This window comes from Phaseolus vulgaris, chromosome 11 (assembly GCF_051622355.1).
Source record: "Phaseolus vulgaris cultivar YP4 chromosome 11, ASM5162235v1, whole genome shotgun sequence".
NCBI lineage: Eukaryota > Viridiplantae > Streptophyta > Magnoliopsida > Fabales > Fabaceae > Phaseolus > Phaseolus vulgaris.
In genome coordinates, this window is record NC_143508.1 from 28,602,103 (window position 1) to 28,626,497 (window position 24,395).

Below are 24,395 nucleotides of genomic sequence, written 5' to 3' on the forward strand. Positions count from 1 at the left end.
AAGTATGAGCATCTACAAATGTAGATGAGGATTTCAACACAGAGTTGGATGAGTTGCTAAGAAGAGATAATTGAACACAAAACAGAACAAACATGGTTTCATCTTTCTAGTTATTTTTTCACTTGTTTAATTTGCTTATGTTTTTAGTTTTATATTATTTGTTGAGTTGTTTTTCTAGTTTTATTTTGTTCTTAAATGTTATTGTCAGAACTAGAATATTAATTTGAATTGTGGGAAATTATTAATCAAGCTTTGTGTTTAAGATTAGAACAGTAAAATGATATGGACACGGGTTGGAAAAGAAAATGTGTTGAATCCATATTCAAATTTGGTTGAGAATGTGGTACATGAAAATTAAACAGGATAATTAGTTGGAACAAAAAATAATAAGCAATAAGGAATTAAACTAATTAAGCCAAGTAAGTGTGTGTGAATCTTAAACCGTTTGAAAGTTTCATTGATGAATTGACAATTGTAGTTGTTTGACTTCTTTTACTTTATGTTGCATGATAAAAGAGCATAAAAATTATTAACGCAATTGTATTAATTAGAAACCCAAGGTCAAATTGTTAGAATATAAGGCTTTAAACGAGAGGGGGGGTGGGGGGTGAATTGTTTAAAGGAGGTTTTTGAAATCTTTTTAAAGTTTAACAAAATTCTTTGTATGAATCCAGAACAGGAATCAGGTTAGCCAAGAACAAAAGCAATAAAACAACAAAGCAACAGAAAAACAATCGGTTGTTTATACCAGTAAAACTTAAAACAGAATTTAAATGAGTTTAAGGGTAAGAGAAAGATACATCAACAGCTTATACTAGTTCACTCTTAAACCAAGAGCTACATCCAGTCCCCAGAAAACCATTGGGTAATCCACTAAGTAATCAAACCAGATTACAACACACAATCCACCAAAGTAGTGACCTTGAACCCTTCAAGAAACACATTCACTTTAGCAAATCACACACCAAGAGTATTGATCTTGACCACCTCAAGAGCACACAACACTCCTTGGCAACACAACACCAGAAACACAGAAGGTTGAGAAGAGAATACATTTGTTTACAGAACAATCTGAAATCAATACAAATGCAACCCTATTCCACTCTCTTAGAAAACCCAAAGCTTTGATGTGAATGTTCAAATCTTGAATCAACTCTTTCACAACTAAAAAACTCAAATTTGTTTCTCTTTTCTTGTTTGAAAACATAAACAAACTATTTATATTTTCCAAAGATTGGTCAAAGCATTTAATGAAGGAACGTATTCAGTTGGAAATTATTTAAATCACATTCAACCACCAAAACAGAATTCTGTTAGAATTTTCAAAGAAACAATCGGTTGAAACCACGAAACAACCGATTGTTTGGTTTGGCAGTTAAGTCAATCAAACTTAAACAGTTTTCAACCTTTTCAAAAACTTCTAAGAGTAAAACAACCGGTTGATTCGACAAAACAACAAGTTGTTTTTCACTTAGTTGGAAAAACACTTTATTTCAATAAGGATTTAAAACATATTAGCTTTAGATTCAACAAAGGAGTGGATTACAAATAAAACTACCCAGATCCCTTCCAAAACACAGCAGCAACACAACCTTGCATCAAACACATAGGATTTGGATTCTTCAAAGCACAATTTGAATTCTTCAAAGCACCTAATCACTCTTGATCAACACAAACAACCAACCTTTATTTGAATTGATTATATCTTTGTGATAGCCCTTTTTTCAGTCAAGAATTTTATTTTATTATTGCACCTTGAACCTTAACTAATATATCTTCCTACCTGTTCGCATGTTTAAGGAATGAGAACATAGATGTAATTTATATATAGAAAAGAGGATGGTTGGTTTTAGTTGTTTTGAATATGTTAAGTTTAAATAATTCTTTGGGTTGGAAATAGGAATAATTTATTTTTATTCTTCTTGATTGAAAAAAAAATTGAAATCATGAATAAGAAAATAAGAAAAGAAAATGGGAAAAAGTGTTAAGGTCAAAGAAATTGGATATTTGATAGAACATATGCATTGTACTTGGATTGTAGATATGTTCTTTTTTCTTTTAAGTGTGCATTTTGTTATCTGAAAAACCAAAAAATTTTGGAAGCCCAACCTCATTACAACCCTGCAGAAAACCTTCATATTCATGTTTCTAATGTGATTGTGATATAAGGATGAAATGAAAAGCAATTTTTATTTGTTAGGATTCAGTTGAAATTGAGAGAAACACTTACCTGTGAGAATTTGAGAAGAAATTCCTTGATAAATTGACATTTCATTGTTTCAGTTGTTATTCTGGAAATTGATTGTATCTATATCTTGCTTTGAAGTTGGAAGCACCATAATTTTCTAATTTAATTTATTGTTTAGTGAATAAAGTTGTTTTGATATTTGAACTTGAATATGATTTATTTATATTCATTTACTTTGCTTGAGGACAAGCAAGATTCTAGGTTTGCGAAGTTGATAAATGTCACAATTCAATGATATTTAAAAAAGATAGGCACTTATAGACTTTAATTGTTAATAAAGTTATAATTTAATCTTTGATTTAAGATTTTGAACCTTTTTACATATTTTTGGATTATGAAATGAATAAGAATGATTTATTCCTAAGTTTGTGCTAATTTCAGAAATCTATGGGAAGATGGAGATAAAGGGCCAAAGGAGGAATGGACAAGTTTAAGACAAGGAGAAAAGTCGCCCAAGAAAGATCATTCTAGAGGCAAACTTGCTCTCTAGAGCAAACTCGTCCAAGATTTCGCTCAGGCTCGCTTAAACAAGTTTACTCTAGTGAAGTTAGGGTTTTCTTGTGAAACTTGCTTAAGCACGCAATACCTTGCTTGAGCAAGATGTCACTTAACCTACATCAAATGAGGTTAAATAGAAGGTTTGAGGCGGAACCCTAAAGGACAAAGGAAGGATAATCAAAGATAGAAAACCCTAGAGGAGGAAGTCGTAAAGGAGAAACACCATGGTTTTTTTTCTTGTTTTCCATGCTTGTAATGGCCAATATAAGTGGCTAAGTCTTCCCTTTGGGATTGGGAGTAATCTATTTAAACTCTTATGTATTGAGGCGATAGTTATTTATAATATTTTTTTCTTCATTGATATTGGTATTATCATTTTATTCTTAAAGTTTGAATCTTTATTCATGATTTTGATCCTTAGAATTGACTGAAAAGTACTTCTAAGTATCTTACATAAATAATAATGATTAACATATTTTAATGCTAAGAATATATTTGAAATGTTAATTGCTTTATAACATTTGTTCGTAATGATAAGAATATTTTTATAAATATGTGAGGAATCGATTTTAGGACACAATCTTAAAAATTTTATATATGAGGAATCGATATAAATGATTTTTATATGTGCATCAATGTCAATAAAGTTGGAATGTCATATGTTTTTATTCATTTAAAATACAGACGAGTGAGAAGGATTAACCCTAATCTCAATTTTCTCAATTGAATTATCTTAACTCATTTACTTTGTTTTATTTAAATTCTTACTTAAATTTATGACAACAACCTTACAAACAAAATTTTGGACATCTTTTGATATTTAGTGAATATTATACCTTGTGATTTTCAAATTTTTCCTTAGGGATTTGATATTCATCCTTATGAATAATTTATTACTTCTGACTCGGTACACTTGCTGAAATAAACGTCATGAGTGTTATGCAATTTGGCTACAAGCAGAGCATTCCACGACCACTAATGCAGATTGAGGGTCTTAGTGTACATGTCATTGACCAAAGGTGGTTGCATTTTGTTGACTCCTGTGTGATAGGTTTGACAGTTGCTTCTAGTCCATTTGCATGTGTTCCTGAGTACATGTCATGGTTTAGGATGGTGTCATTCTCATACATTGGTAGAGCTGATCTTGGAGATCGGTGTAATGTTGTACCTCGTCTTCGCCTTCGTAATCCAGATGCTAATCAATTATGTAGCTCGTCTCAAGAGGAGCATGCACATCCGATAAGATTTTTTATTGTTATATGTGATTAAATAATATATTAATTTTAATTTTGAACAACTTTAATTTATTTGAACTTTGTGCAAGGTATATTTAGGCTCATTGTCACTATCCTCCAACACATGATAGATTGTCGTTAGGTCACTGAAGCTACTATAGCATATGAGAGCATGAAGCCAATGTTGCAGTTATCCCGGAGCGGTGTACACTAGACGATCATGTTCAATCAATGGACGACATTGATTTTTTTTATTACATGATTGTAGTAATAGTAACTTTGTATTTGTATAATTTGGTTTAATGAATTTATGTTATAGTGTTTTTTTTATCTGACATAAACGGGAATAAATTATGAATCACAACTCAAGTAATAAATTATGTTTATATCAATCGTCTCCAAGATTCACATATGTCGTACTAATATCGATTAATTGGGTAAAATATTGCATTAGACTAATGTAGTATGATGGTCATAACCTTGCCTCTGGGTAAGAATGTGTACACCATAAAATGTCAGCGGTAGGTATGAGACAATCATCATGCATTTTTACCTGCACCACAAATGGAAATTAGCAAAATATGGAATATAAGTAATGTGATGAGTAATTATCATACCTACACAAAGTGCGAATCATACACATAGCCAATACATATTAATCTAAGTATACTAACATCGATATGGGGTGGTGTAGTACACAATGGGAAAATGGTAATGTTTTGTTTCAATGAAAAACAGACTAAGATAACACTGTATATGCTTCCTATTATGTATCCCATATCCGATACTGTCATTCATTTCTCAACACTAGTATGCAAAATACAATAATGTGAATTAGATAACATACACATTGAATTAATCAATGCACATGATTGGTATGTCTATTCACCTACGACTGACAACCCATCCACCAGTAGGGACTTCTTGATGACCACCTAACAATGTTGTGTATTCTTCATGCCATTGAGATATTCTATGAATAAATCCATTTTGACGAGTGGCCATGACCCATCCCCTGCAATGAAGCAATAGCATGAAACCTACAATGTCCAACTTTGACATCTATTACATCCAAAATATAACAGTGACATTTTGAATGAAATTAATATTGGTGATCACCTTAACCTTTCCCTTTCCCTTAGAAGTCTTCAAAGATTATGAGCTATCATGTACAAAATGGATGTGATCTACATGCTCAAAATATGAAGGTTCACATTTTGTGGACCTCTGAAATTTGTTTGCTTGACTCTTTTGGGATCCTTTTATCTTAACTACATTAGGTGGTGCATATATTGTCGTCATGTCCGGGTAAGCAATTTCACGCAAGTTGTTCTTAATTTTCACTTTGCCACAAATATCAACCTATTTGAACCGAGATAGAATGGCATTTCATTCTTGTTGAATTGACAACTCAAATGATGAATCACATTTAGATAAATCTAAATAACATGAACTTCACTAAGTGGAATGACACCCATAACATATCTAGTAAACTTACAAGCACATGGTAACCCGTGAGTCCGTCTAAGCACACATCCACAACGTTCAATATCAAAACCAACAAGATTGACTTGATCAAACTCTTCGCAATGTGAATCAAAGCATGTTTAGATACAAAGCCAACCAACCTTTTATACTAGTTAACATTGAATGTGTGTCTTAAGAAATGTAAACTCATTTGAAAGAATGGCTTGATTTTGTTATGTTGAAGTACAATAATGTGTTTTATAGCTTCCTAACACGAGCACAAGTCTCTCACGCTATTTTGTAATACTCGTTTCAAAGACTAATGAGATTATTCGACCCTGTATAAGTATAAAACATAAAAAAATTAGGCGTTTTACACGTTCTGAACAAAGTAAAAGCATTTTTTGATATAAATTGCATCCCAATATTTACAAACATACTTGTTTGATGTTGTATTTTCGAAGTGCATTAATGAATTTGTCTAACACTTCACAAACTTTTCTGTACAGTCAATGACACCTCCACGAATCCATCACAACTTGCCAAGCCTCGACAGAATCTACCAACATTTTACAATTTGATTTGACATTCTTATTGATGTGAAGCTGACAAAGAAGATTCGTTGGTTTAGGAAACACAATATTGATGGCATTCATCAGAGCAAGATCTCTATCACAAACAATAGCTTCAAGTCCCACTTGCGATATCAACAATGACCCTCTAAATTTTTGTATCATAGAAATCATGATTATGAGTTAAACATATTACCTTAAGTACCCAACCTTCACTATTTCCAATAGGTTTACCTCGCAATTTAAAGGGACAATAATATTTTTTAGTACTGACTACAGTAACCTCCAAATCATCCTTGCACTTTTTGTACCTACCTTTTTTCACAACTTAACAAGACATACGTATTTCACCCCATGCTTTCCATTTGTTGTGTCATAACTAATAATGACAATAATAAGACCAAGTCCATAACCAATCCTACGGACCCATTCAAGTAAGTCTTCTTGCGAAGGAAACACCTACACAAAGTTATTTCTACACTATTACAAAATCATTCCTAAAAATTATAATGCACTAAACATGAATGAAAAGAAATGGTATTCACCTCATTTATTGTAAAATGGGTACCATAGTCCCCTTCAACCAATGCATGTTCACACACAAAATTCATCAAGTCTTCCATACCGGACATCATTTCTACTTCATCAGATCTTTTTGTAAACAATTCAACCTCCACGTCCATACTTCCACCTTCATTAATAAACATAAATTTCCATTTTATTCTAATTTTTATTGAAATTCACACAATTGTGCAAATTAAAAACTGCATTCAATTTCCCTTATGGATTGGGTAATCCGTAACTCATTTGATAACTCAAAAATACTTTCCACATTGGGTAATTCATAAGTCAAATTATAACTCAAAAATAACTTTCAGATTAGGTAATCCATAAGTTGTCTGATAACTCAAAATTACCTTATGGATTGGGTAATCCATAAGTCATTTGATAACTCAAAAATAGCTTTCGAATTGGTTAATCTCCAAGTTATTTGATAACTAAAAAATATCATCTGGACACGCATCCAAAAACAAGTCATCATCAGTTTCGCTACATTTCTGAATTCAGTAAATTTTCAGATTACCTAATTCATAAGTTCCAAAAGTCAATACTTATGTTCCGGATTGTGTAACACAAAACTTTTTCCCGGATCTGGATTAACTAATCCGAAACACAATGATGTATTACACATATCCCAAGCCGAAATGTTAATTTGAATCTGGGAGTTAGTTCCATGTTACATAATCCAGAACATAATTACTGAATTTTGAAACTTACGGATTAGTTAATTCGTTGATGTATCGGATTACCTAATCCAGAACACAAAAAATCTATAAATACCTCTTCCAGCAATCATGGATAAGTACGCCAAAAACTTACCTGAAAATTACACCACACCACGAAGTTTCGTCAATTGCCATTAACACCACCACCACCACAGCAGCCACTTCCACCACGACCACCTTCAACCCACTCACCTACCAACCATAAACATTGTGTTTTTTATTGTTAACTTTTCACTGAAGAATAATTTTGGAATTTTTAAATTTATGGGGTGTTTTAATAAGTCATGGAGGTGGAGGAAGAAGCTGCCAAAAGAGAGTGAGACCCAATAATGGAGAGAATGAGAAAGGGCGAGTGGGGCCCAATGTGGATGAGTGAGTATTTGGTGAGAGGAAAGTAAGGAGTGGGAAGTTTGGATTATTGTAAGAAATCTTTTAGGAAAGTGTTCTTATATCCGGAAGCAGTCTTGTATTTTCGTTGCTTGTTAAGCCACTGAGCTCATTAATATTCATAAATTAATAATGTCATAGTCTATGATATTCTTTTGTCTACCAGGATGACTCTCACACTAATCAAAAATGGAATGTTAATGCAGCAAAAACGAAGCTTCTCGTTGTTGAATAACTCAGTCGCATGATAAATTAGATGTTAACTACATTTCCTAGTATATAATTATTAATATTAATATTTAATTATTTTGAGCACTAACTTTAATCATTTTGTGCAAAAAAAAGTACATTAATTATTTTTCAACTAGCTACAAAGACATGCCCCGTCGACGCAGGATACATTCATGCTAAGTCTCAAGAAATAAATATTATGATTTATTGAACGAACATGATGACTAGGACTATCAATGCCTTTTGATTGCAAATATTCATATTGGCAGATTTTGAAAGCACCCTTTTATTGTTAATTTTAAACTGCAAAGAAATGAGTCATGTATTGAGAAAATCGGGTAATTTTCCTACTAAAACAACACAATTAGTGAATTGAACCAATTCAGAACAAATGAATCGGATAGAACACTATCAGAGCTACCCGACAAATAATATTGAATACTATACTACAACAGAAAAGAAAGAAACATAATATCAATAAATACAACGGGATAATAAAGAGATAAAGAGGAAAAACACACCAGAAACTTGTCAACCGAGTTCGGCTAATTTAGCCTAATCTCCAAGCACAACTAAAACAACCCACTTTTATTAATGTGGGAGAAGATATGACAAATTGGGATATTTTATAATGAAAGAGGAGAGGTTAATTTATAACCCTCAAACCTCTTCCCCAAACAATGAACCCACCGATGTGGGATTTGGGATTAAGCCAAAAAAGTCAACATATTTTCACCTTGGCTTAATTTCAAGTCCCATCTAATACAAATCTTCTCAAACAAACATAACAAAACCAATCTTTGCGGTGCTTCATATTTGTGCCTACGGGCGCCAACTTCAAATGTGCAAGATATTAACCAAGTCTAAATCGTGTTCAAGCTTGGCCCTTGTAACCACCTTGGTGAGCATATCTGCAGGATTCTTAGTAGTATGAATCTTTTGGAGAACAATCTCCTCTTCTTCGAGAATCTCACGCACAAAGTGATAGCGAACATCAATGTGCTTCGTCCGTGCATAAAGACTTGATTCTTTGCTAAATGAGCACTCTCATTGTTAGAATATACCTCAAGTTGTTTCTTACCAACTCCCAACTATCAGAGCAACCCATGAAGCCAAATTGCTTCCTTCACAACCTCTGTAATCGCCATATACTCTGCCTCTGTCATAGAAAAAGCTATCGTAGACTGCAAGGTAGACTTCCAACTAACTGGCGCTTTTGCTAAAGTGAACAAATAGCCAGTTGTAGATCGTCGCTTATCCAAATCACCTGCAAAATCAGAATCACAATATCCAATATGCATTGGCCAAGTGATTCATCTTGCTCAAATGTCAATCCAACATCTACGGTACTTTGGAGGTACCGTAGAATTCATTTCACAGTTTGTCAATAACCCTTTCACGAATCATGCATGTACCTGCTAACAACACTAACAGCCTTTGAAATATCTGGTCTCGTACACACCATTGCATACATCAAGCTTCCAACTGCATTTATGAGACTTTTGCCATGTATTCTCGTGCTTCAATAGTCGTCGAAGATAAAAAAAAGTACTCAATTTCATATGAGGAGCAAGTGGGGTACTTACACATTTTGTATCTTCGTGCATAATAAAACATTGTAGTACCTTCTGCAAATAATGCTTCTGTGACAGCCAAAGTTTCTCCCCTCTCTCTGTCCCTGCTTATCTTCATGCCGATAATCTTCTTGGCTTCCCCCAAATCCTTCATCTCAAACTCTTTACTCAACTGAGCCTTTAACCTGTCAATCTCAACTTGGCTTTTTGCTGCAATCAACATATCATCAACGTATAAGAGTAAGTAAATGTAGCAACCATCTTGAAGTCTGCGCAAATACACACAGTGATTGTATTTGTATCTCTTGTACTTCTGACCCTTCATGAACTTATAAAATCGTTTGTACCATTATCTAGGAGATTGTTTCAGTCCGTACAACGATTTGCTAAGTTTACAAACTCAATCTTCTTTACCAACAACCTAGTATCCTTGTGGTTGAGTCATATAGATTTCCTCCAAATCACCCTGTAGGAACGTCGTCTTTACATCGAGTTGAGCTAGCTCCAAATTCAACTGTGCTACCAAGGCCAACAAAATTTGAATGGAGGAATGTTTAACAACTAGAAAAAATACCTCATTATAATTAATTCCCTCCCTCTGAGCAAAGCCTTTAGCAACCAACCTTCTTTCTTTGCAAATACCTATTTGCACCCAATTGCCTTCTTACCTTTTGGTAATTGTGCCAACTTCCACGTCTTGTTCTTCTTTAAAGACTGCATCTCCTCTTCCATGGCACCTGTCCAATAGGAGAGTAAGTAGTGGTGTTTCGTGCTGGGATCACCACTGTCTACTCAAACTCCACCTGCTTCGGAGCAAACTCCACCTGCTGCGGAGTACTATCCTACTGCGGGATTTTCCTTCTTTAACATGGCAGATTCATCAAAGGTAACATCCCTACTGATAATCATCTTCTTTGCCTCTAAACACCACAAACGGTATCCCTTCACTCCAGGATTAAAACCAATGAAAAAATCCTTCTTTGCCCGTGGATCCAACTTTGATTCAATCACATGATAATATGCAATATAACAAATAAAATTGAAAGAATCATAATCAGTTGCATGTTTTCCAGACCATACCTCTAACGAGGTTTTCCCATCTATAGGAGATGATGGAAAACGATTGACGAGATGTTAAGCGTATTTCACAGCCTCGACCCAAAATTTTCTGCCTAACTCAGCATTAGACAACATACAACAAACTTTCTCCACAAGTGTCTTGTTCATACGCTTCGACACCTCATTCTGTTGTGGTGTTTTTCTGACAGTGAAGTGTCGAACTATGCCACAATCTTGACATACCTTCAAGAATTGATCACTTTTGTATTCTCCTTCATTGTCTGTTCGGAGAACCTTGATATTCCTTCCTGTCTGATTTTCATCTTGAGCTTTCCACTTAAGGAAAATTCCAAGCACATCATCTTTGTTCTTCATGGGAAACACCCAAACTCTCATGGAAAAATCATCAACAAAAGTGACAAAATAATGCCTACCTCCGATTGATGAATTCTTGGCAGGTCCCCACACATATGAATGCACATAATCCAGAATACCCTTGGTATTGTGATACTCAGTGCCAAACTTCCCTCTTCGTTGTTTTCCCATAACACAATGCTCATAAAATTCAAGTTTGCAAGCCTTCGTACCTTTCAACGATTCCTGCTTGGCAAGAATTTGCAAGGATTTCTTTCCAGCATGTCCCAACCTCATATGCCACAGCTTCGTTGCCTCGGCATCCTCCTTAGTGCTAGAAGTTGTTGCCACTACTGTCCCAACCACTATACTACCTTGGTAATAATACAGATTGTTCTTCCTCACGCCTTTCAACATCACCAGTGCTCCTGAAATTGCTTTAAGAATTCCTTCTCACATCATCACAACTACGCCTTTAGATTCTAAAGCCTCCAATGAGATGAGATTCTTCTTCAACTTTGGCACATACCGCACATCCCGCAAAATTCTGGTGGATCCATCATGATTCCACAACTTGATTGAACCTATCTCGGCTTTCCTACATGTAACACAACCCCGCCATCGAGTTCTTGAAATTCAAAGAACCATTTGTTAGAATGTGTGGCTTTAAACTAGAGGGGGGATGAATGGTTTAAAGAGGGATTTCGAAAACTTTTAAGCCTTGAATGAAATTACTTCGAGAATATCTTGATTAAGAAATCAGTTTTTCAAAACACAAAGCAAAAAGCACAGCACCAGAAAAACAATCAGTTGTTTCGCAGAAACAATCGGTTGTTTCGCATAAACAATCGGGTGTTTCGCAGAAGCAATCGGTTGTTTATACCAGTTTACAAATATCAAAACTGAATTTAAAGAGTTAAGGGATATAGAAAATGCACACATAGATTTATACTGGTTCACTCTAAACCCATAGCTACATCCAGTCTTCTCAGAAACCATTGAGGAACACCACTAAGCAATCAAACCTAGATCATTTACAACACAACCAAGAAAGTGACATTGATCCCCTCAAGACACACACTTCTCTTGGCCAACACACCAACACTAAGAATGTTGATCTTGATCCCCTCAAGAACACACAACACTTCTCAGCAAACACACAAAGATTCTTCTTCAACAGAAACAAGGATTACACTTGTTATAGAAGCAATTCCGAAATCAATACAAGCAGAAATCCTATCTCACACTCTTTGATCAATCTCAATCTCTAAGCAATCTCAACTCTTTGAAAATCTCAAAAACTTGTGTAAAAACTTCTTCAACTCAAATATGTTTTTCTGAATAATTCAAGGATAATGTTTGTTATCAAATCTTAACAAACTATTTATTGCATTTAAAGATTGGTCAAAGCATTAAAAACTGGAGCGTAAACAATTAGAAAATCATTTAAAGCTCAGTCAAAGCACAAACTATTTTTCTGTTATGATACCAAAACAAACAATCGGTTGTTTCCACGAATCAATCGGTTGTTTTGGTTTTAACAGCTCAACCATTTGAAAAACAGTTTTCAACCTTTTCTAAAAACTCCTAAGTATAAAACAATCGATTGTTTCGACAAAACAATCGGTTGTTTTTCACTTAGTTTGAAAAACACTTTTCTTTTAAAAAGATTGAGAATGCTTATGTTTTGGATTCAATCAAGAGTGGATTACATAAACAATCTACCCCAGATCCTATCTAAGACAGCTCAGCAACAACAAGCACAGTCTAGCCTTCAACATCCTTCAAAGGATTTGGATTCTTCAAAGCTTGAACACCACTTGGTTCAACACCATTCCCGAATGGGACACAGATGATAGGTACAACCTGAATCCAATATCCACTCATCTGGATGTGATGATGCTGAAGGCGAGACAATCAAAGAGATATCTGATTCCACATCACTTTTGCATTCTGCAACATTTGCATCTTACCGAGCCCTCCTTTTCTTCTTCAGTTTTAGACAGTCTTTCTTCCAGCGTCCTTTCTCATGACAAAAAGCACATTCATCTTTGGCAACGACTCTCGACCTTTAGACTTAGACCTTCCTCTCCCCTTTGTCTGGCTTTGATGACGACCTCTTGCAACCAATGTTTATTTTGATGTCGTTGATTTGCTTTTCATCTTATCCTAATTTCTCAATTCATGACTATATAAAGCAGAACAAGTAGCATCTAACGACACATTCTCCTTCCCGTGAAGTAACGTAGTCTCCAAATGTTCAAATTCCTCAGGAAGAGATGATAACAACATCAAAGCCAAATCCTCATCCTCAACCTTCACATCTAAATTAAACAAATGTGCTACTAATTGATTAAACATAGTGATGGATTCATTGATAGTAGTACCTTGTTGGTAGTCAAATCCGAACAACTTTTTCTTCATCGGGAGCTTGTTCTGACCATTCTTTTTCATAAACTTGTTCTCCAATGCCTTTCACAGTTTGTGTGCAAAAGTCTCATTTTTTAAAGCATACTTCTGCTCTCTGGACAGGCAGGATCGAATAGTTATGCACGCTAATCGGTTGATGATGCTCCAGTCTTAAGGAAGAGAAACCATAAGAGGTAGAGGATAAAGACCGGAGCATCATCAACCGATTGGTGTGCAGAACTATTTGATCCTACTTGTCCAGAGAGCATAAGTATGCTTTAAAAAATGAGATTTCTGCACAAAAACTGTGGAAGGCATTGGAGAAATTTTTTTGAAAAAAAGTGGTCAGAACAAGCTCCTGATGAAGAAAAGGTTGTTCCAATTTGACTACCAACAAGGTACTACTATGAATGAATCCATCACTATGTTTAATCAATTAGTAACACACCTGTTAAATTTAGATGTGAAGTTTGAGGATGAAGATTTGGCTTTGATGTTGTTATCATCTCTTCCTGATGAATTTAAACATTTGGAGACTACGCTACTTCACGGGAAGGAGAATGTGTCGTTAAATGTTGTTTGTTCTGCTTTGTATAGTCGTTAATTGAGAAAGCAGGATAAGATGAAAAGCAAATCAACGACATCAGAAGAAGCATTGGTAGCAAGAGGTCGTCAGCAAAGCCAGATAAAGGGGAGAAGAGGAAGGTCTAAGTTTGATGTGAATGCAACAACAAGAATACATGATTCTTTGACATTCTTAGGAGCAACTTGAGTTGGTCATAAATGGCACTTTACTTAGAATTGGATCAATGTTCTAATTCAAGAACTCACCAAGACTTTGCACCAACCAAAACTCATATGGAGGTCCATATATTGTCAAATGGAATCAAACAACAAAGAATGGAAGAACACAAATAAAAACCGAACAGAAAATGGAAAGAATGCTACTGCACCGAATAGAAATTGCAAAGCAAAGCTGGAAACACAAATCTAATCGGCACAAATGAAAGGAAACACCAAGAAATGCTAAACTACCGAATGGAATTGAAAGAAAATGAAAGAAGAACACTTATAGAAAGGAGCTTGCTGGATTTTGAGACTTGGAGAAGCCATTCACGCCACTTGGAGCTTAGTTCCAAGATAAGTGAAGGAGTGCCGCCACTTGAAGCTCACCATTGCTCACAAGATAAGGCAAAGGAAGAAGAAGACTCAAGACTCACAATTTCTCTCTAAATTTGAGTATAGTCTCTCTACTTCAAAATTCCAATCTGAAAAATACAAAGGAAAGCACCTTATTTATAGCCTATGAGGTGCTGAAATGCAAAGCCAAATGAGCCTCAAATGCTACTCAAATTCGGCGCCAACTAGACAATGAAGGAAGTGTGACTTTCCTTCCTAGTTTGGCACCTCCTAACTCCTATCTACACTCCCCCCTAACCTCCCTTACTACTTACACCTATTTATTACATCCGCACCCCTATTCTATAAAAGAAATAAGAAGAGCCATCTTATTATACTCTTGTCCCAAAGCTCTTGCCATGCTCCTAGTGATTCGTTGGGCTTGGGCCCCTTGTTGGGCTTGGACCCCTTGGTGGGCTTGGGCCCCTTGTTGGGCTTGGGCTTCATGGGCTTGAGTATCCTCTACTTGGTTTCCATCAAAGTTTAAAGGTCGAGAATCGTTGCCAAAGATGAGTGTGCTTTCTGTCATGAGAAAGGACACTGGAAGAAAGACTGCCCAAAACTGAAGAAGAAAGGGAGGGCTCCGCAAGATGCAAATGTTGCAGAATGCAAAAGTGATGTGGAATCATATATCTCTTTTATTGTCTCGCCTTCAACATCATCGCATCCAAATGAGTGGATATTGGATTCAGGTTGTACGTATCATATGTGTCCCATTCGGGAATGGTTATTTGAATTTCAAGAACTCGATGGCGGGGTTGTGTTACATGGGTAATGATAATCCATGTAAGACAACCGAGATAGGTTCAATCAAGCTGCGGAATCATGATGGATCCACCAGAATTTTGCGGGATGTGCGGTACGTGCCAAAGTTGAAAAAGAATCTCATCTCATTAAAGGCTTTATAATCTAAAGACGTAGTTGTGATGATGTGAGAAGGAATTCTTAAAGCAACTTCAGGAGCACTGGTGATGTTGAAAGGCATGTGGAAGAACAATTTGTATTACTACCAAGGTAGTACAGTGGTGGGACAGTAGCGGCAACAACTTCTAACACTAAGAAGGATGTCGAGGCAACGAAGCTGTGGCATATGAGGTTGGGACATGCTTGAGAGAAATCCTTGCAAATTCTTGCCAAGCAGGGATTGTTGAAAGGTACGAAGGCTTGCAAACTTGAATTTTGTGAGCATTGTGTTCTTGGAAAACAACGAAGAGTGAAGTTTGGCACTGCAATTCACAATACCAAGTGTATTCTAGTTTATGTGCATTCAGATGTGTGGGGACCTGCCAAGACTTCGTCAATCGTAGGTAGGCATTATTTTGTCACTTTTGTTGATGATTTTTCCATGAGAGTTTGGGTGTTTACCATGAAGAACAAAGATGATGTACTTCGAATTTTCCTTAAGGAGAAAGCTCAAGTTGAAAACCAGACAGGAAGCAAGATCAAAGTTCTCCAAACAAACAAGGGAGGAGAATACAAGAGTGATTCGTTCCTGAAGGTATGCCAAGATGGTGGCATAGTTCGGCACTTCACTATCAGAAAAACACCACAACAAAATGGGGTGTCGGAGCGTATGAACAAGACACTTGTGGAGAAAGTTTGTTGTATGTTGTCTAATGTTGAGTTAGGCAGAAAGTTTTGGGTTGAGGCTGTGAAATACGCTCAACATCTCGTCAATCGTTTTCCATCATTTGCTATAGATGGAAAAACCCCGTTAGAGGTATGGTTTGGAAAACCTGCATCTGATTATGATTCTTTTCATGTTATTAGTTATATTGCATATTATCATGTGATTGAATCAAAGTTGGATCCACAGGCAAAAAGGGCTCTTTTCATGGCCTTTAATCCTGGAGTGAAGGGATACCGTTTGTGGTGTTTAGAGGCAAAGAATACGATTATCAGCAGGGATGTTACCTTTGATGAATTTGTCATGTTAAAGAAGGTAAATCCAGAAGGAGTTGATAATACTCCGCAGCAGGTGGAGTGTGCTCCGAAGCAGGTGGAGTGTGCTCCGAAGTAGGTGGAATTTGAGCAAACAGTGGTTATCCAAACACGAAACACCACTAGTGACTCTCCTATGGTAGAAGAAGAGTCAGATAAGGAAGAGGTTCCTACCGAAGAACCTCAACAGCAATCGGCGCCAATTGCAATTAGAAGACAAAGAGGAGATATTCAGAAGCCTGCTCGTTTCATGGATATGGTTGCCTATGCACTTCCAGATGCTGATGACATTCCATCAACTTACCCAAAAGCCATTCTGAGTTCAGGGAGTGGTAATTGGCCAGGTGCGATGGAAGAGGAGATGCAGTATTTGAAGAAGAACAAGCAAGACGTGGAACCTAGCATAATTACCAAAAGGTAAGAAGGCAATTGGGTGCAAATGGGTATTTGCAAAGAAAGAAGAATTTCCTAACAAAGAAGATGTTCGCTACAAGGCAAGGTTGGTTGCTAAAGGCTTTGCTCAGAGGGAGGGAATTGATTATAATGAGGTATTTTCTCCAGTTGTTAAACATTCTTCCATTTAAATTTTGTGTGCATTGGTAGCACATTTGAATTTGGAGTTAGCTCAACTTGATGTAAAGACGGCGTTCCTACACGATTATTTGGAGGAGGAAATCTATATGACTCAACCAGAAGGATACAAGGTTGTTTGTAAAGAAGATTGGGTAGCAAATCGTTGTTCGAATTGAAACAATCTCTGAGACAGTGGTACAAACGATTTTATAAGTTCATGAAGGGTCAGAAGGGCAAGAGAAACAAATATGATCATTGTGTGTATTTGCGCAAACTTCAAGAAGGTTCATACATTTACTTAATCTTATATGTTGATGATATGCTGATTGCAGCAAAGAGTCAAGTTGAGATTGACAGGTTAAAGGCTCAGTTGAGTAAAGAGTTTGTGATGAAGGATTTGGGAGAAGCCAAGAAGATTCTCGACATGGAGATAAACAAGGACAGAGAGAGGGGGGAACTTTGGCTGTCACAGAAGTAGTATTTGCAGAAGGTACTACAACGTTTTGGTATGCACGAAGATACAAAACGTGTAAGTACCCCACTTGCTCCTCATTTGAAATTGAGGAGTCGTTATCTCCGAGACGGTTCAAGCACGAGAATACATGGCAAAAGTCCCATAAATGTAGTTGGAAGCTTGATGTACGCAATGGTGTGTACGAGACCATATATTTCAAAGGTTGTTAGTGTTGTTAGCAGGTACATGCATGATCCGGGAAAGGGTCATTGGCAAGCTGTTAAATGGATTCTACGATCCAAAATACCGTAGATGTTGGATTGGCATTTGAGCAAGATGAATCACTTGGACAATGCATAGTTGGATATTGTTATTCTGATTATGAAGGTGATTTGGATAAGCGACGATCTACAACTGGCTATTTGTTCACTTTAGCAAAAGCGTCAGTTAGTTGGAAGTTTACCTTGTAGTCTACAGTGGCTTTGTCTACGATAAAGGCAAAGTATATGGCGATTACAGAGGTTGTGAAGGAAGCAATTTGGCTTCATGGGTTGCTTAAAGACTTGGGAGTTGGTCAGAAACAACTTGAGATATATTTTGATATTTAGAGTGCTATTTATTTAGCAAAGAATCAAGTATTTCATGCACGGACGAAGCACATTGATGTTCGCTACAGTGAGTGAGTAGTATACAATTCCTACAGAATGGGGCTCCACGAAACTTGATACCATCATACGTACTGCCGTTAGGTTTCCGGTGGGGTAAGTTTCTGAAGATGGCTGACACTTCTTTCTTTTTCACACATTTTCCTGAACACTTTCAGGAGAGAGACTTATGGAGGGTTTTTCAAAGGTGGGGAAGGGTGCTGGATGTTTTTGTTTCAAGAAAGCTCAATGCAAGGAATCAAAAGTTTGGGTTCGTAAGGTTTCAGGGAGTGAATGACGTTGTATCTCTGGAAAGAGAGTTGGACTCAATATGGATTGGTACATGGAAGATGCAGGTAAATCTTCCAAAGTACCAGAGGGCGGAGGGTACAAGGGTGCAAAGAAATGAGGGCTCTGGGTTGGCTGGCCGCCAAGGAAGAGAGCGACGCAACCCAGGACGAACTGGAATCGGGGTCGGACGGAGCAGCAACAGTCGTTTGCTCAAGTTGTTTCGGGGGAGGTAGCTCAGAGCGGGACTGGAGGGAACGCAGGTGGCGCACAGGGAGAAGAGGTTACTGAACTGACGGTGGTTTTAGAGTCTCCTTCATGGCTCGAAGGTTGTTATGTGGGTAGCCTTAAGGTGGTGTCTTGCATGCAGGCGTTGAAAGAGTGCTTTGTCTTGGGTGGCTTTAGTCATGTCAGTATAAGGCAGCTTGGGGAAAGTTACGTGTTGCTGTCATGTGATGAAGGTGAAGGATTGAGTAAGATTTTAACTGAAAATAAAGCCTGGTTTGATGAAATGTTCTTGACGGTTGCACCTTGGGATGAGTCCTTTGCAGTGAAGGAGAGATCAATGTGGCTTCGGTGCAGAGGCATCCTGCTTCAAATGTGGTGCGATCAGTGCTTTTTCAGGGTAGGGGAGTTGGTAGGGGAGGTGGTGGAGATAGATGAAGCAACAAAAAAGAAAGAAAAGTTGGAATACGTGCGTACACGGGTTAAAATCTAGTTCAACAGCGTAGTTAAAGTGGCGAAGGTCCTCAGCATCAATGGAGTTTCGTGCACGGTGTCGTTTGAAGAAGAGGCAAGTTTCCCGGATTTTTTCCACAAGACGGTTAGCGGTAATTGGGATGGAGGAGGCTCGGAGGTGGATACAGAGGCAAGCTCGGAGGAGGGAAGTGTAGGAGCAATCTTAGGCGTTTCGGCGGAATCCGAGTTCGAAGCGGTTGGAGGAGGGAAGTGTAGGAGCAAGCTTAGGCGTTTCGGCGGAATCCGAGTTCGAAGCGGTTGGATGAGGGGAGGTAGGCAACGAAGGAGGTGGAGGAACGAAGGTTTACGGCGGTGGTGATGACGTCCAGGGCAGGCGGGTATCATCAACCCTAGGTAGGGTACGCAAGCAAGGTGAAGGAGTGCCTTTTCAAGATGCTTTAAGTGGTGCTTTAATGGAGAACGATTTTCTAGGAGCAAAGGTGGGAAGCGTGAGTTCACCTTTAATGGCTGATGCATGTATTCCCAATAAGTCCAAGGCAACTTCAGATTGGGGTAGGAGGAGCATTGATGAAGGAAGCTCATGCATTGGTGAGCGCGGGTTACGAAGTGTAGAAGAGGAGTTATTAGGGAGTAGTTCCGAAAAGGGTGGAGTGGGTTCCAACGTGGAGGGGAGGCATTCTAGGGGTATTGCATTAGGATGTTGGAAGGAGTTAATGGGGTAGGCGCGGAAATCTGCAATGTGAGTGGGAAGGATTTTGGGTGGGATTCTTACGTGGAGGTAGGCCCACAACATGCTTTAATTAAAGAGGTAGGTGGAAAAGTATTGGAAGGTTGCAAAGATGCGGATTACGTGGAGGTAGGCCCACAACAGGCTTTAATTAAAGAGGTAGGTGGAAAAGAATTGGAAGGTTGCAAAGATGCGGATACCGAGGCTCTTGCAGAAGGCTTTTTGCTGGAACATTTGGGAAGTAAGAGTTGGGTTGGAGAATCAATAAGGCCCGGAATCTCTTTGGAGGTTTCGGAATTAGCAGGAGTAAGGGTGGATGAAGAGGGCGAGGACGAGATACCATTTTTAAACAGAAATGAAGAAAGCCACGGTTTGGTGAGTAGAGGGTCGATAGATGGTAACAAGTCAGAAGAAGTGGAGGATTCACGGAGGTTTGAGCTTTACTTCGAGATAAAGTCGGAAAGCAACTTAAGGTGGACCAAGTATTTTTGGTCCATCAATCTGGTAGTGAGTCGAATTCAATGTTTGCTTCCGATAGTGCTATTGAGAACTGTAATAGGATTTTCTGGGTGAAGACGGATAAGAATGTAGCCTCCAGTGTCTGGGGAGTCGGGAAAGAGGCAGGTTTTTCGTTCCCAGACCGAGAAGAAGTAGTTTTAAATAGTATTTGTTCGCTATCTAATCAAGGTGGAGTAACTACGAGAAAGATGTGGAAGGAAAGGAGAAAGGCAGTTAATGAAGATAATTAGTCTGAATATAAGAGGGGCGGGAGGCGTTATAAAGAGGAATTATGTAAGGGATTTGATCAGTAGGGAACAAGTGGATATGGTGTGTTTACAAGAAACAAAGTGCTCGGAGTTTAGCAGGGAGAAGGTGTGTCTTCTTTGGGGTACCAATGAAGTGGATTGGGTGGAAAACAAAGCAATAAATAAAGCAGGGGGAGTGCTTACGATGTGGAGTAAAAAGTCGTTCCAGCTTTCCAGTTTCGTAAATGGGAGAAACTTCACGGTTTTAGAGGGTTTGTGGAAGAGACGAAATGGTGTACACCTTACCATTGTGAATATTTACTGCTCCGATACTCTTAGGGAGAAGAAAGAGATGTGGAAGGAGGTTGGCACTTTCAGACAGAGGCAACTCTCAAAGGCATGGTGTATCATTGGGGACTTTAATTCAATAAGAATGCAGAAGGAAAGGAGGAGTGAGATGTCGGAATCTGACTACTCTAGAGAAATTAAGGGTTTTAATGAGTTTATTGAAAGTTCAGAATTGGCGGATATCCCGTTGGTGGGTAGGAAGTTTACTTGGTTCAAACCTAATGGTCTGGTGAAGAGCAGAATAGACAGGGTGCTGGTATCCAAAGAATGGTTGGATCTGTGGCCTAACAGCCAACAATTTGTATTAAGCAGATCGATCTCGGATCATTGCGCAGTGTTGCTGAAGGAAGTCTCAGTGGATTAGGGTCCGAAACCTTTTAGGTGTTTGGATGTGTGGCAAAGAAATAGTGGTTTTAAGGAGTTTGTTAAATCGAGTTGGGTTTCATACAAGGTGGTAGGAAGAGGAATTTTTGTGTTCAAAGAAAAGTTGAAAAGATTGAAAGCAGATTTAAAGGTGTGGAACAAGAAGGTCTTTGGAGATGCGAATCAGTCTAGTAAGGAAATCCAACAGAGGTTAGACGAGCTAGACTTGCGCGATGATGAAGACGGGTTAGATGAGCCAGAAAGAGAAGAAAGAAAGTCCCTCTTTGCCGAACTATCTGTCTCTAAGTCTAAACAAGAGGCGATTATGTTTCAGAAAGCAAGACAAAGTTGGATCAAGCAGGGGGATCTTAATACGAAGTACTTCCACTCTTCGGTAAAATGGAGGAGGGCTAGGAATCAACTGCACGGGATTTTCGTCAATAATAAATGGAGTGACAATAAGGAGGAGGTGAAGATTAAGGTTTGTGAGTTTTTTGAAGAAAGGTTTGCTAGGAATGATGGTTGTCAAGTCAGAATGGATAACGTCGATTTCAATTCCATCTCTGAAGCAGACAATGAGATGCTTGTTGGCGAGTTTTCGGATGAAGAAGTGAAAGCAGCGGTTTGGGGGTTTGAGAGTTGAAAGAGTCCCGGTCCGGACGGATTTAATTTTGGATTTATAAAATCTTGTTGGGACATTCTAAAAGAGGACGTGGTGTTGGCGGTAAAGGATTTTGCGGGTAACAGCAGCTGGCCAAGAGGTTCAAACGTGTCTTTTCTTTGTCTGATTCCAAAAGTAGAAAATCCACAGCAGTTAGGGGAGTTTAGACCTATTTCTTTAGTAGGTTGTCTGTATAAGATCATTTCTAAAGCGCTTTCCTTGCGTTTGAAAAAGGTGATTGGAAAAATTATAGATGTCAGACAGTCATTTTTTCTTGAAGGAAAAGGTTTATTGGACAGTGTGCTTGTCGCGAATGAGGTTTTGGAAGAATACAAGAGAAAAAGAAAGAGTTGTGTGGTCTTCAAAGTTGATTACGAGAAGGCCTATGACTCAGTGAGTTGGGATTTTCTCTACTATATGTTAAGGAGGTTGGGTTTTTGTGATCGTTGGATTCAGTGGATCAAAGGTTGTTTAGAGTCGGTTTCGGTCTCTGTCCTTGTAAATGGGAGCCCAACTAGGGAGTTCCTTCCTAGAAGGGGTCTTCGTCAGGGAGATCCGTTAGCTCCTTTTCTATTCCTCATTGTAGCAGAAGGTTTGGCTGGGGTGGCAAGGGTAGCGGAGGAAAAGAAGTTGGTTGATAGTTTGGAGGTTGGGAAGGATAAAGTAAAGGTCAATATGTTACAATATGCAGATGATACTTTGTTTTTCTGTGAAGCAAATGTCAAAAGCGTGTTTAACATTAAGGCGATTTTGCACTGTTTCGAACTTTCTTCCGGGTTAAGGGTTAACTTCGGGAAAAGTAGGATTGGTGGGACGGGTTTGGACCAGGGAATGCTCCAGCGGTTTGCAGCTATTCTCAATTGTGAGACGATGGTTGTTCCTTTTATATACTTGGGTATGCCTGTCGAAGGGAGTCATAAAAGAGGGGATTTTTGGAATGGGGTGATCGAGAAGGTTCAGACTAGATTAAGCAGATGGAAGGGAAGATGTTTGTCGATGGCCGGGAGGGTTTGTTTGATCAAGTCGGTGTTATCCTCTATTCCGTTATTCTATATGTCTTTATTTAAATTACCCTCGGGGGTGGCTGGAAAGCTGATTAGGTTGCAAAGAAACTTCCTTTGGGGATGGGGTGCAGAAGGAAGGAAGATGGCTTGGGCCTCATGGAGTCAGGTATGCAAGCCACGTAAGTTTGGGGGGTTGGGGGTAATTGATGTAAGACTGTTCAATCTGGCTTTATTGGGGAAGTGGATTTGGAAGATGGGGTCGACCGAGAGAGGCCTTTGGAAGGAGATCCTTGAGTCTAAATATGGAGGGTGGAGAAGCCTGGGAGAGGAAGGAAGAGGTAGAAGGTGTTCTCTATGGTGGAAAGATTTGAAAGAGGTGTGGTTCTCGGAGGGTTGGGGAAGAAGTTTTGCAGATGGTTTCAAGTGGAAAATAGGGGAAGGGAAGGATATACTTTTTTGGGAAGACAGGTGGCTGAACGGTGAGTCACTGAAGAGTTCATTTCCAAGGTTGTTTTCTATTAGCTCTTCCAAGAACGCTAAGGTGTTTGAGGTTGGCTTTTGGTCAAATGGTGAGTGGGTTTGGCAGTTGTCTTGGAGAAGACCGTTTTTTGAGTGGGAGAAGTCGTTGGCGGAGCAGTTGGGTCAGCTTCTGTTAGAGGCTCGAGTTGTTTCGGGTGAGGTGGATGGTTGGATCTGGAAGGGAGGGGATTCCCAATCTTATTCGGTTAATTCTGCCTATAATCTTGTTAGAAAGGATAAAGAGACTTCGCTTTCGCCAATTTTCAGTAAGCTATGGAAGAGCAAGGCAATTCCCTCTGCAGCTCTTATGGCTTGGAGGCTGTTGGAAAACAAGCTTGCTACCAGGGTAAATTTGAGTAGAAGAGGGGTTTTGGTGGTTAGCTCGGCGTGTGGTTTGTGCGGGTTGGTGGAAGAGTCTTGTTGTCATTTGTTCTTCGATTGCAGTTTTGCTAGGCGGGTGTGGGGGTTGTGCCATAGGTGGCTTGGGGTTTCGATGGCGTCTCATATTCAGCCAAAGTGTAATTTTGATAATTACAGGTTGAGCAGTGCCTCTGAAACGGTTAATAACGTCTGGTCCACATTTTGGGTAGGGGTGGTGAGCGAGTTGTGGAAGCACAGGAATAACATTATTTTTAATAAAGGAGTGGGGGATGCTTCTGAAGTTTTTTCTTTGGTACAAGTAAAGGTCTGGTTGTGGGTTTCTATTAACTGTAGGTCAGCCTCGTTTTCCTTTTTTGACTGGTGTTTAGAACCTTTGGTGTGCATGAGGTTAATCTCCTGAGTTAGGCTTGTTTTGTAAGTCTGAAGGTTTTAGGCCGGCACGTGTATAAGGGTTGAACCACCCCTGAAGTGGTTCCTATTTATTTATTTTTTATTGCCGATCAAAAAAAAAACATTGATGTTCGCTATCACTTTGTGCGTGAGATTCT

At 38.4% G+C, this 24,395-nt stretch overlaps 1 protein-coding gene across 1 annotated transcript; it reads left to right on the forward strand.

The window, feature by feature from the left end:
- Positions 1-20,776: 20,776 nt before the first annotated feature.
- On the forward strand, positions 20,777-24,247 carry LOC137837914 (uncharacterized). The gene is made up of 3 exons (XM_090297739.1): positions 20,777-21,175; positions 21,371-21,904; positions 22,178-24,247. The coding sequence occupies exons 1-3, from the start codon at positions 20,777-20,779 to the stop codon at positions 24,245-24,247; spliced, it is 3,003 nt and encodes a 1,000-aa protein (XP_090153865.1).
- Positions 24,248-24,395: the final 148 nt, after the last annotated feature.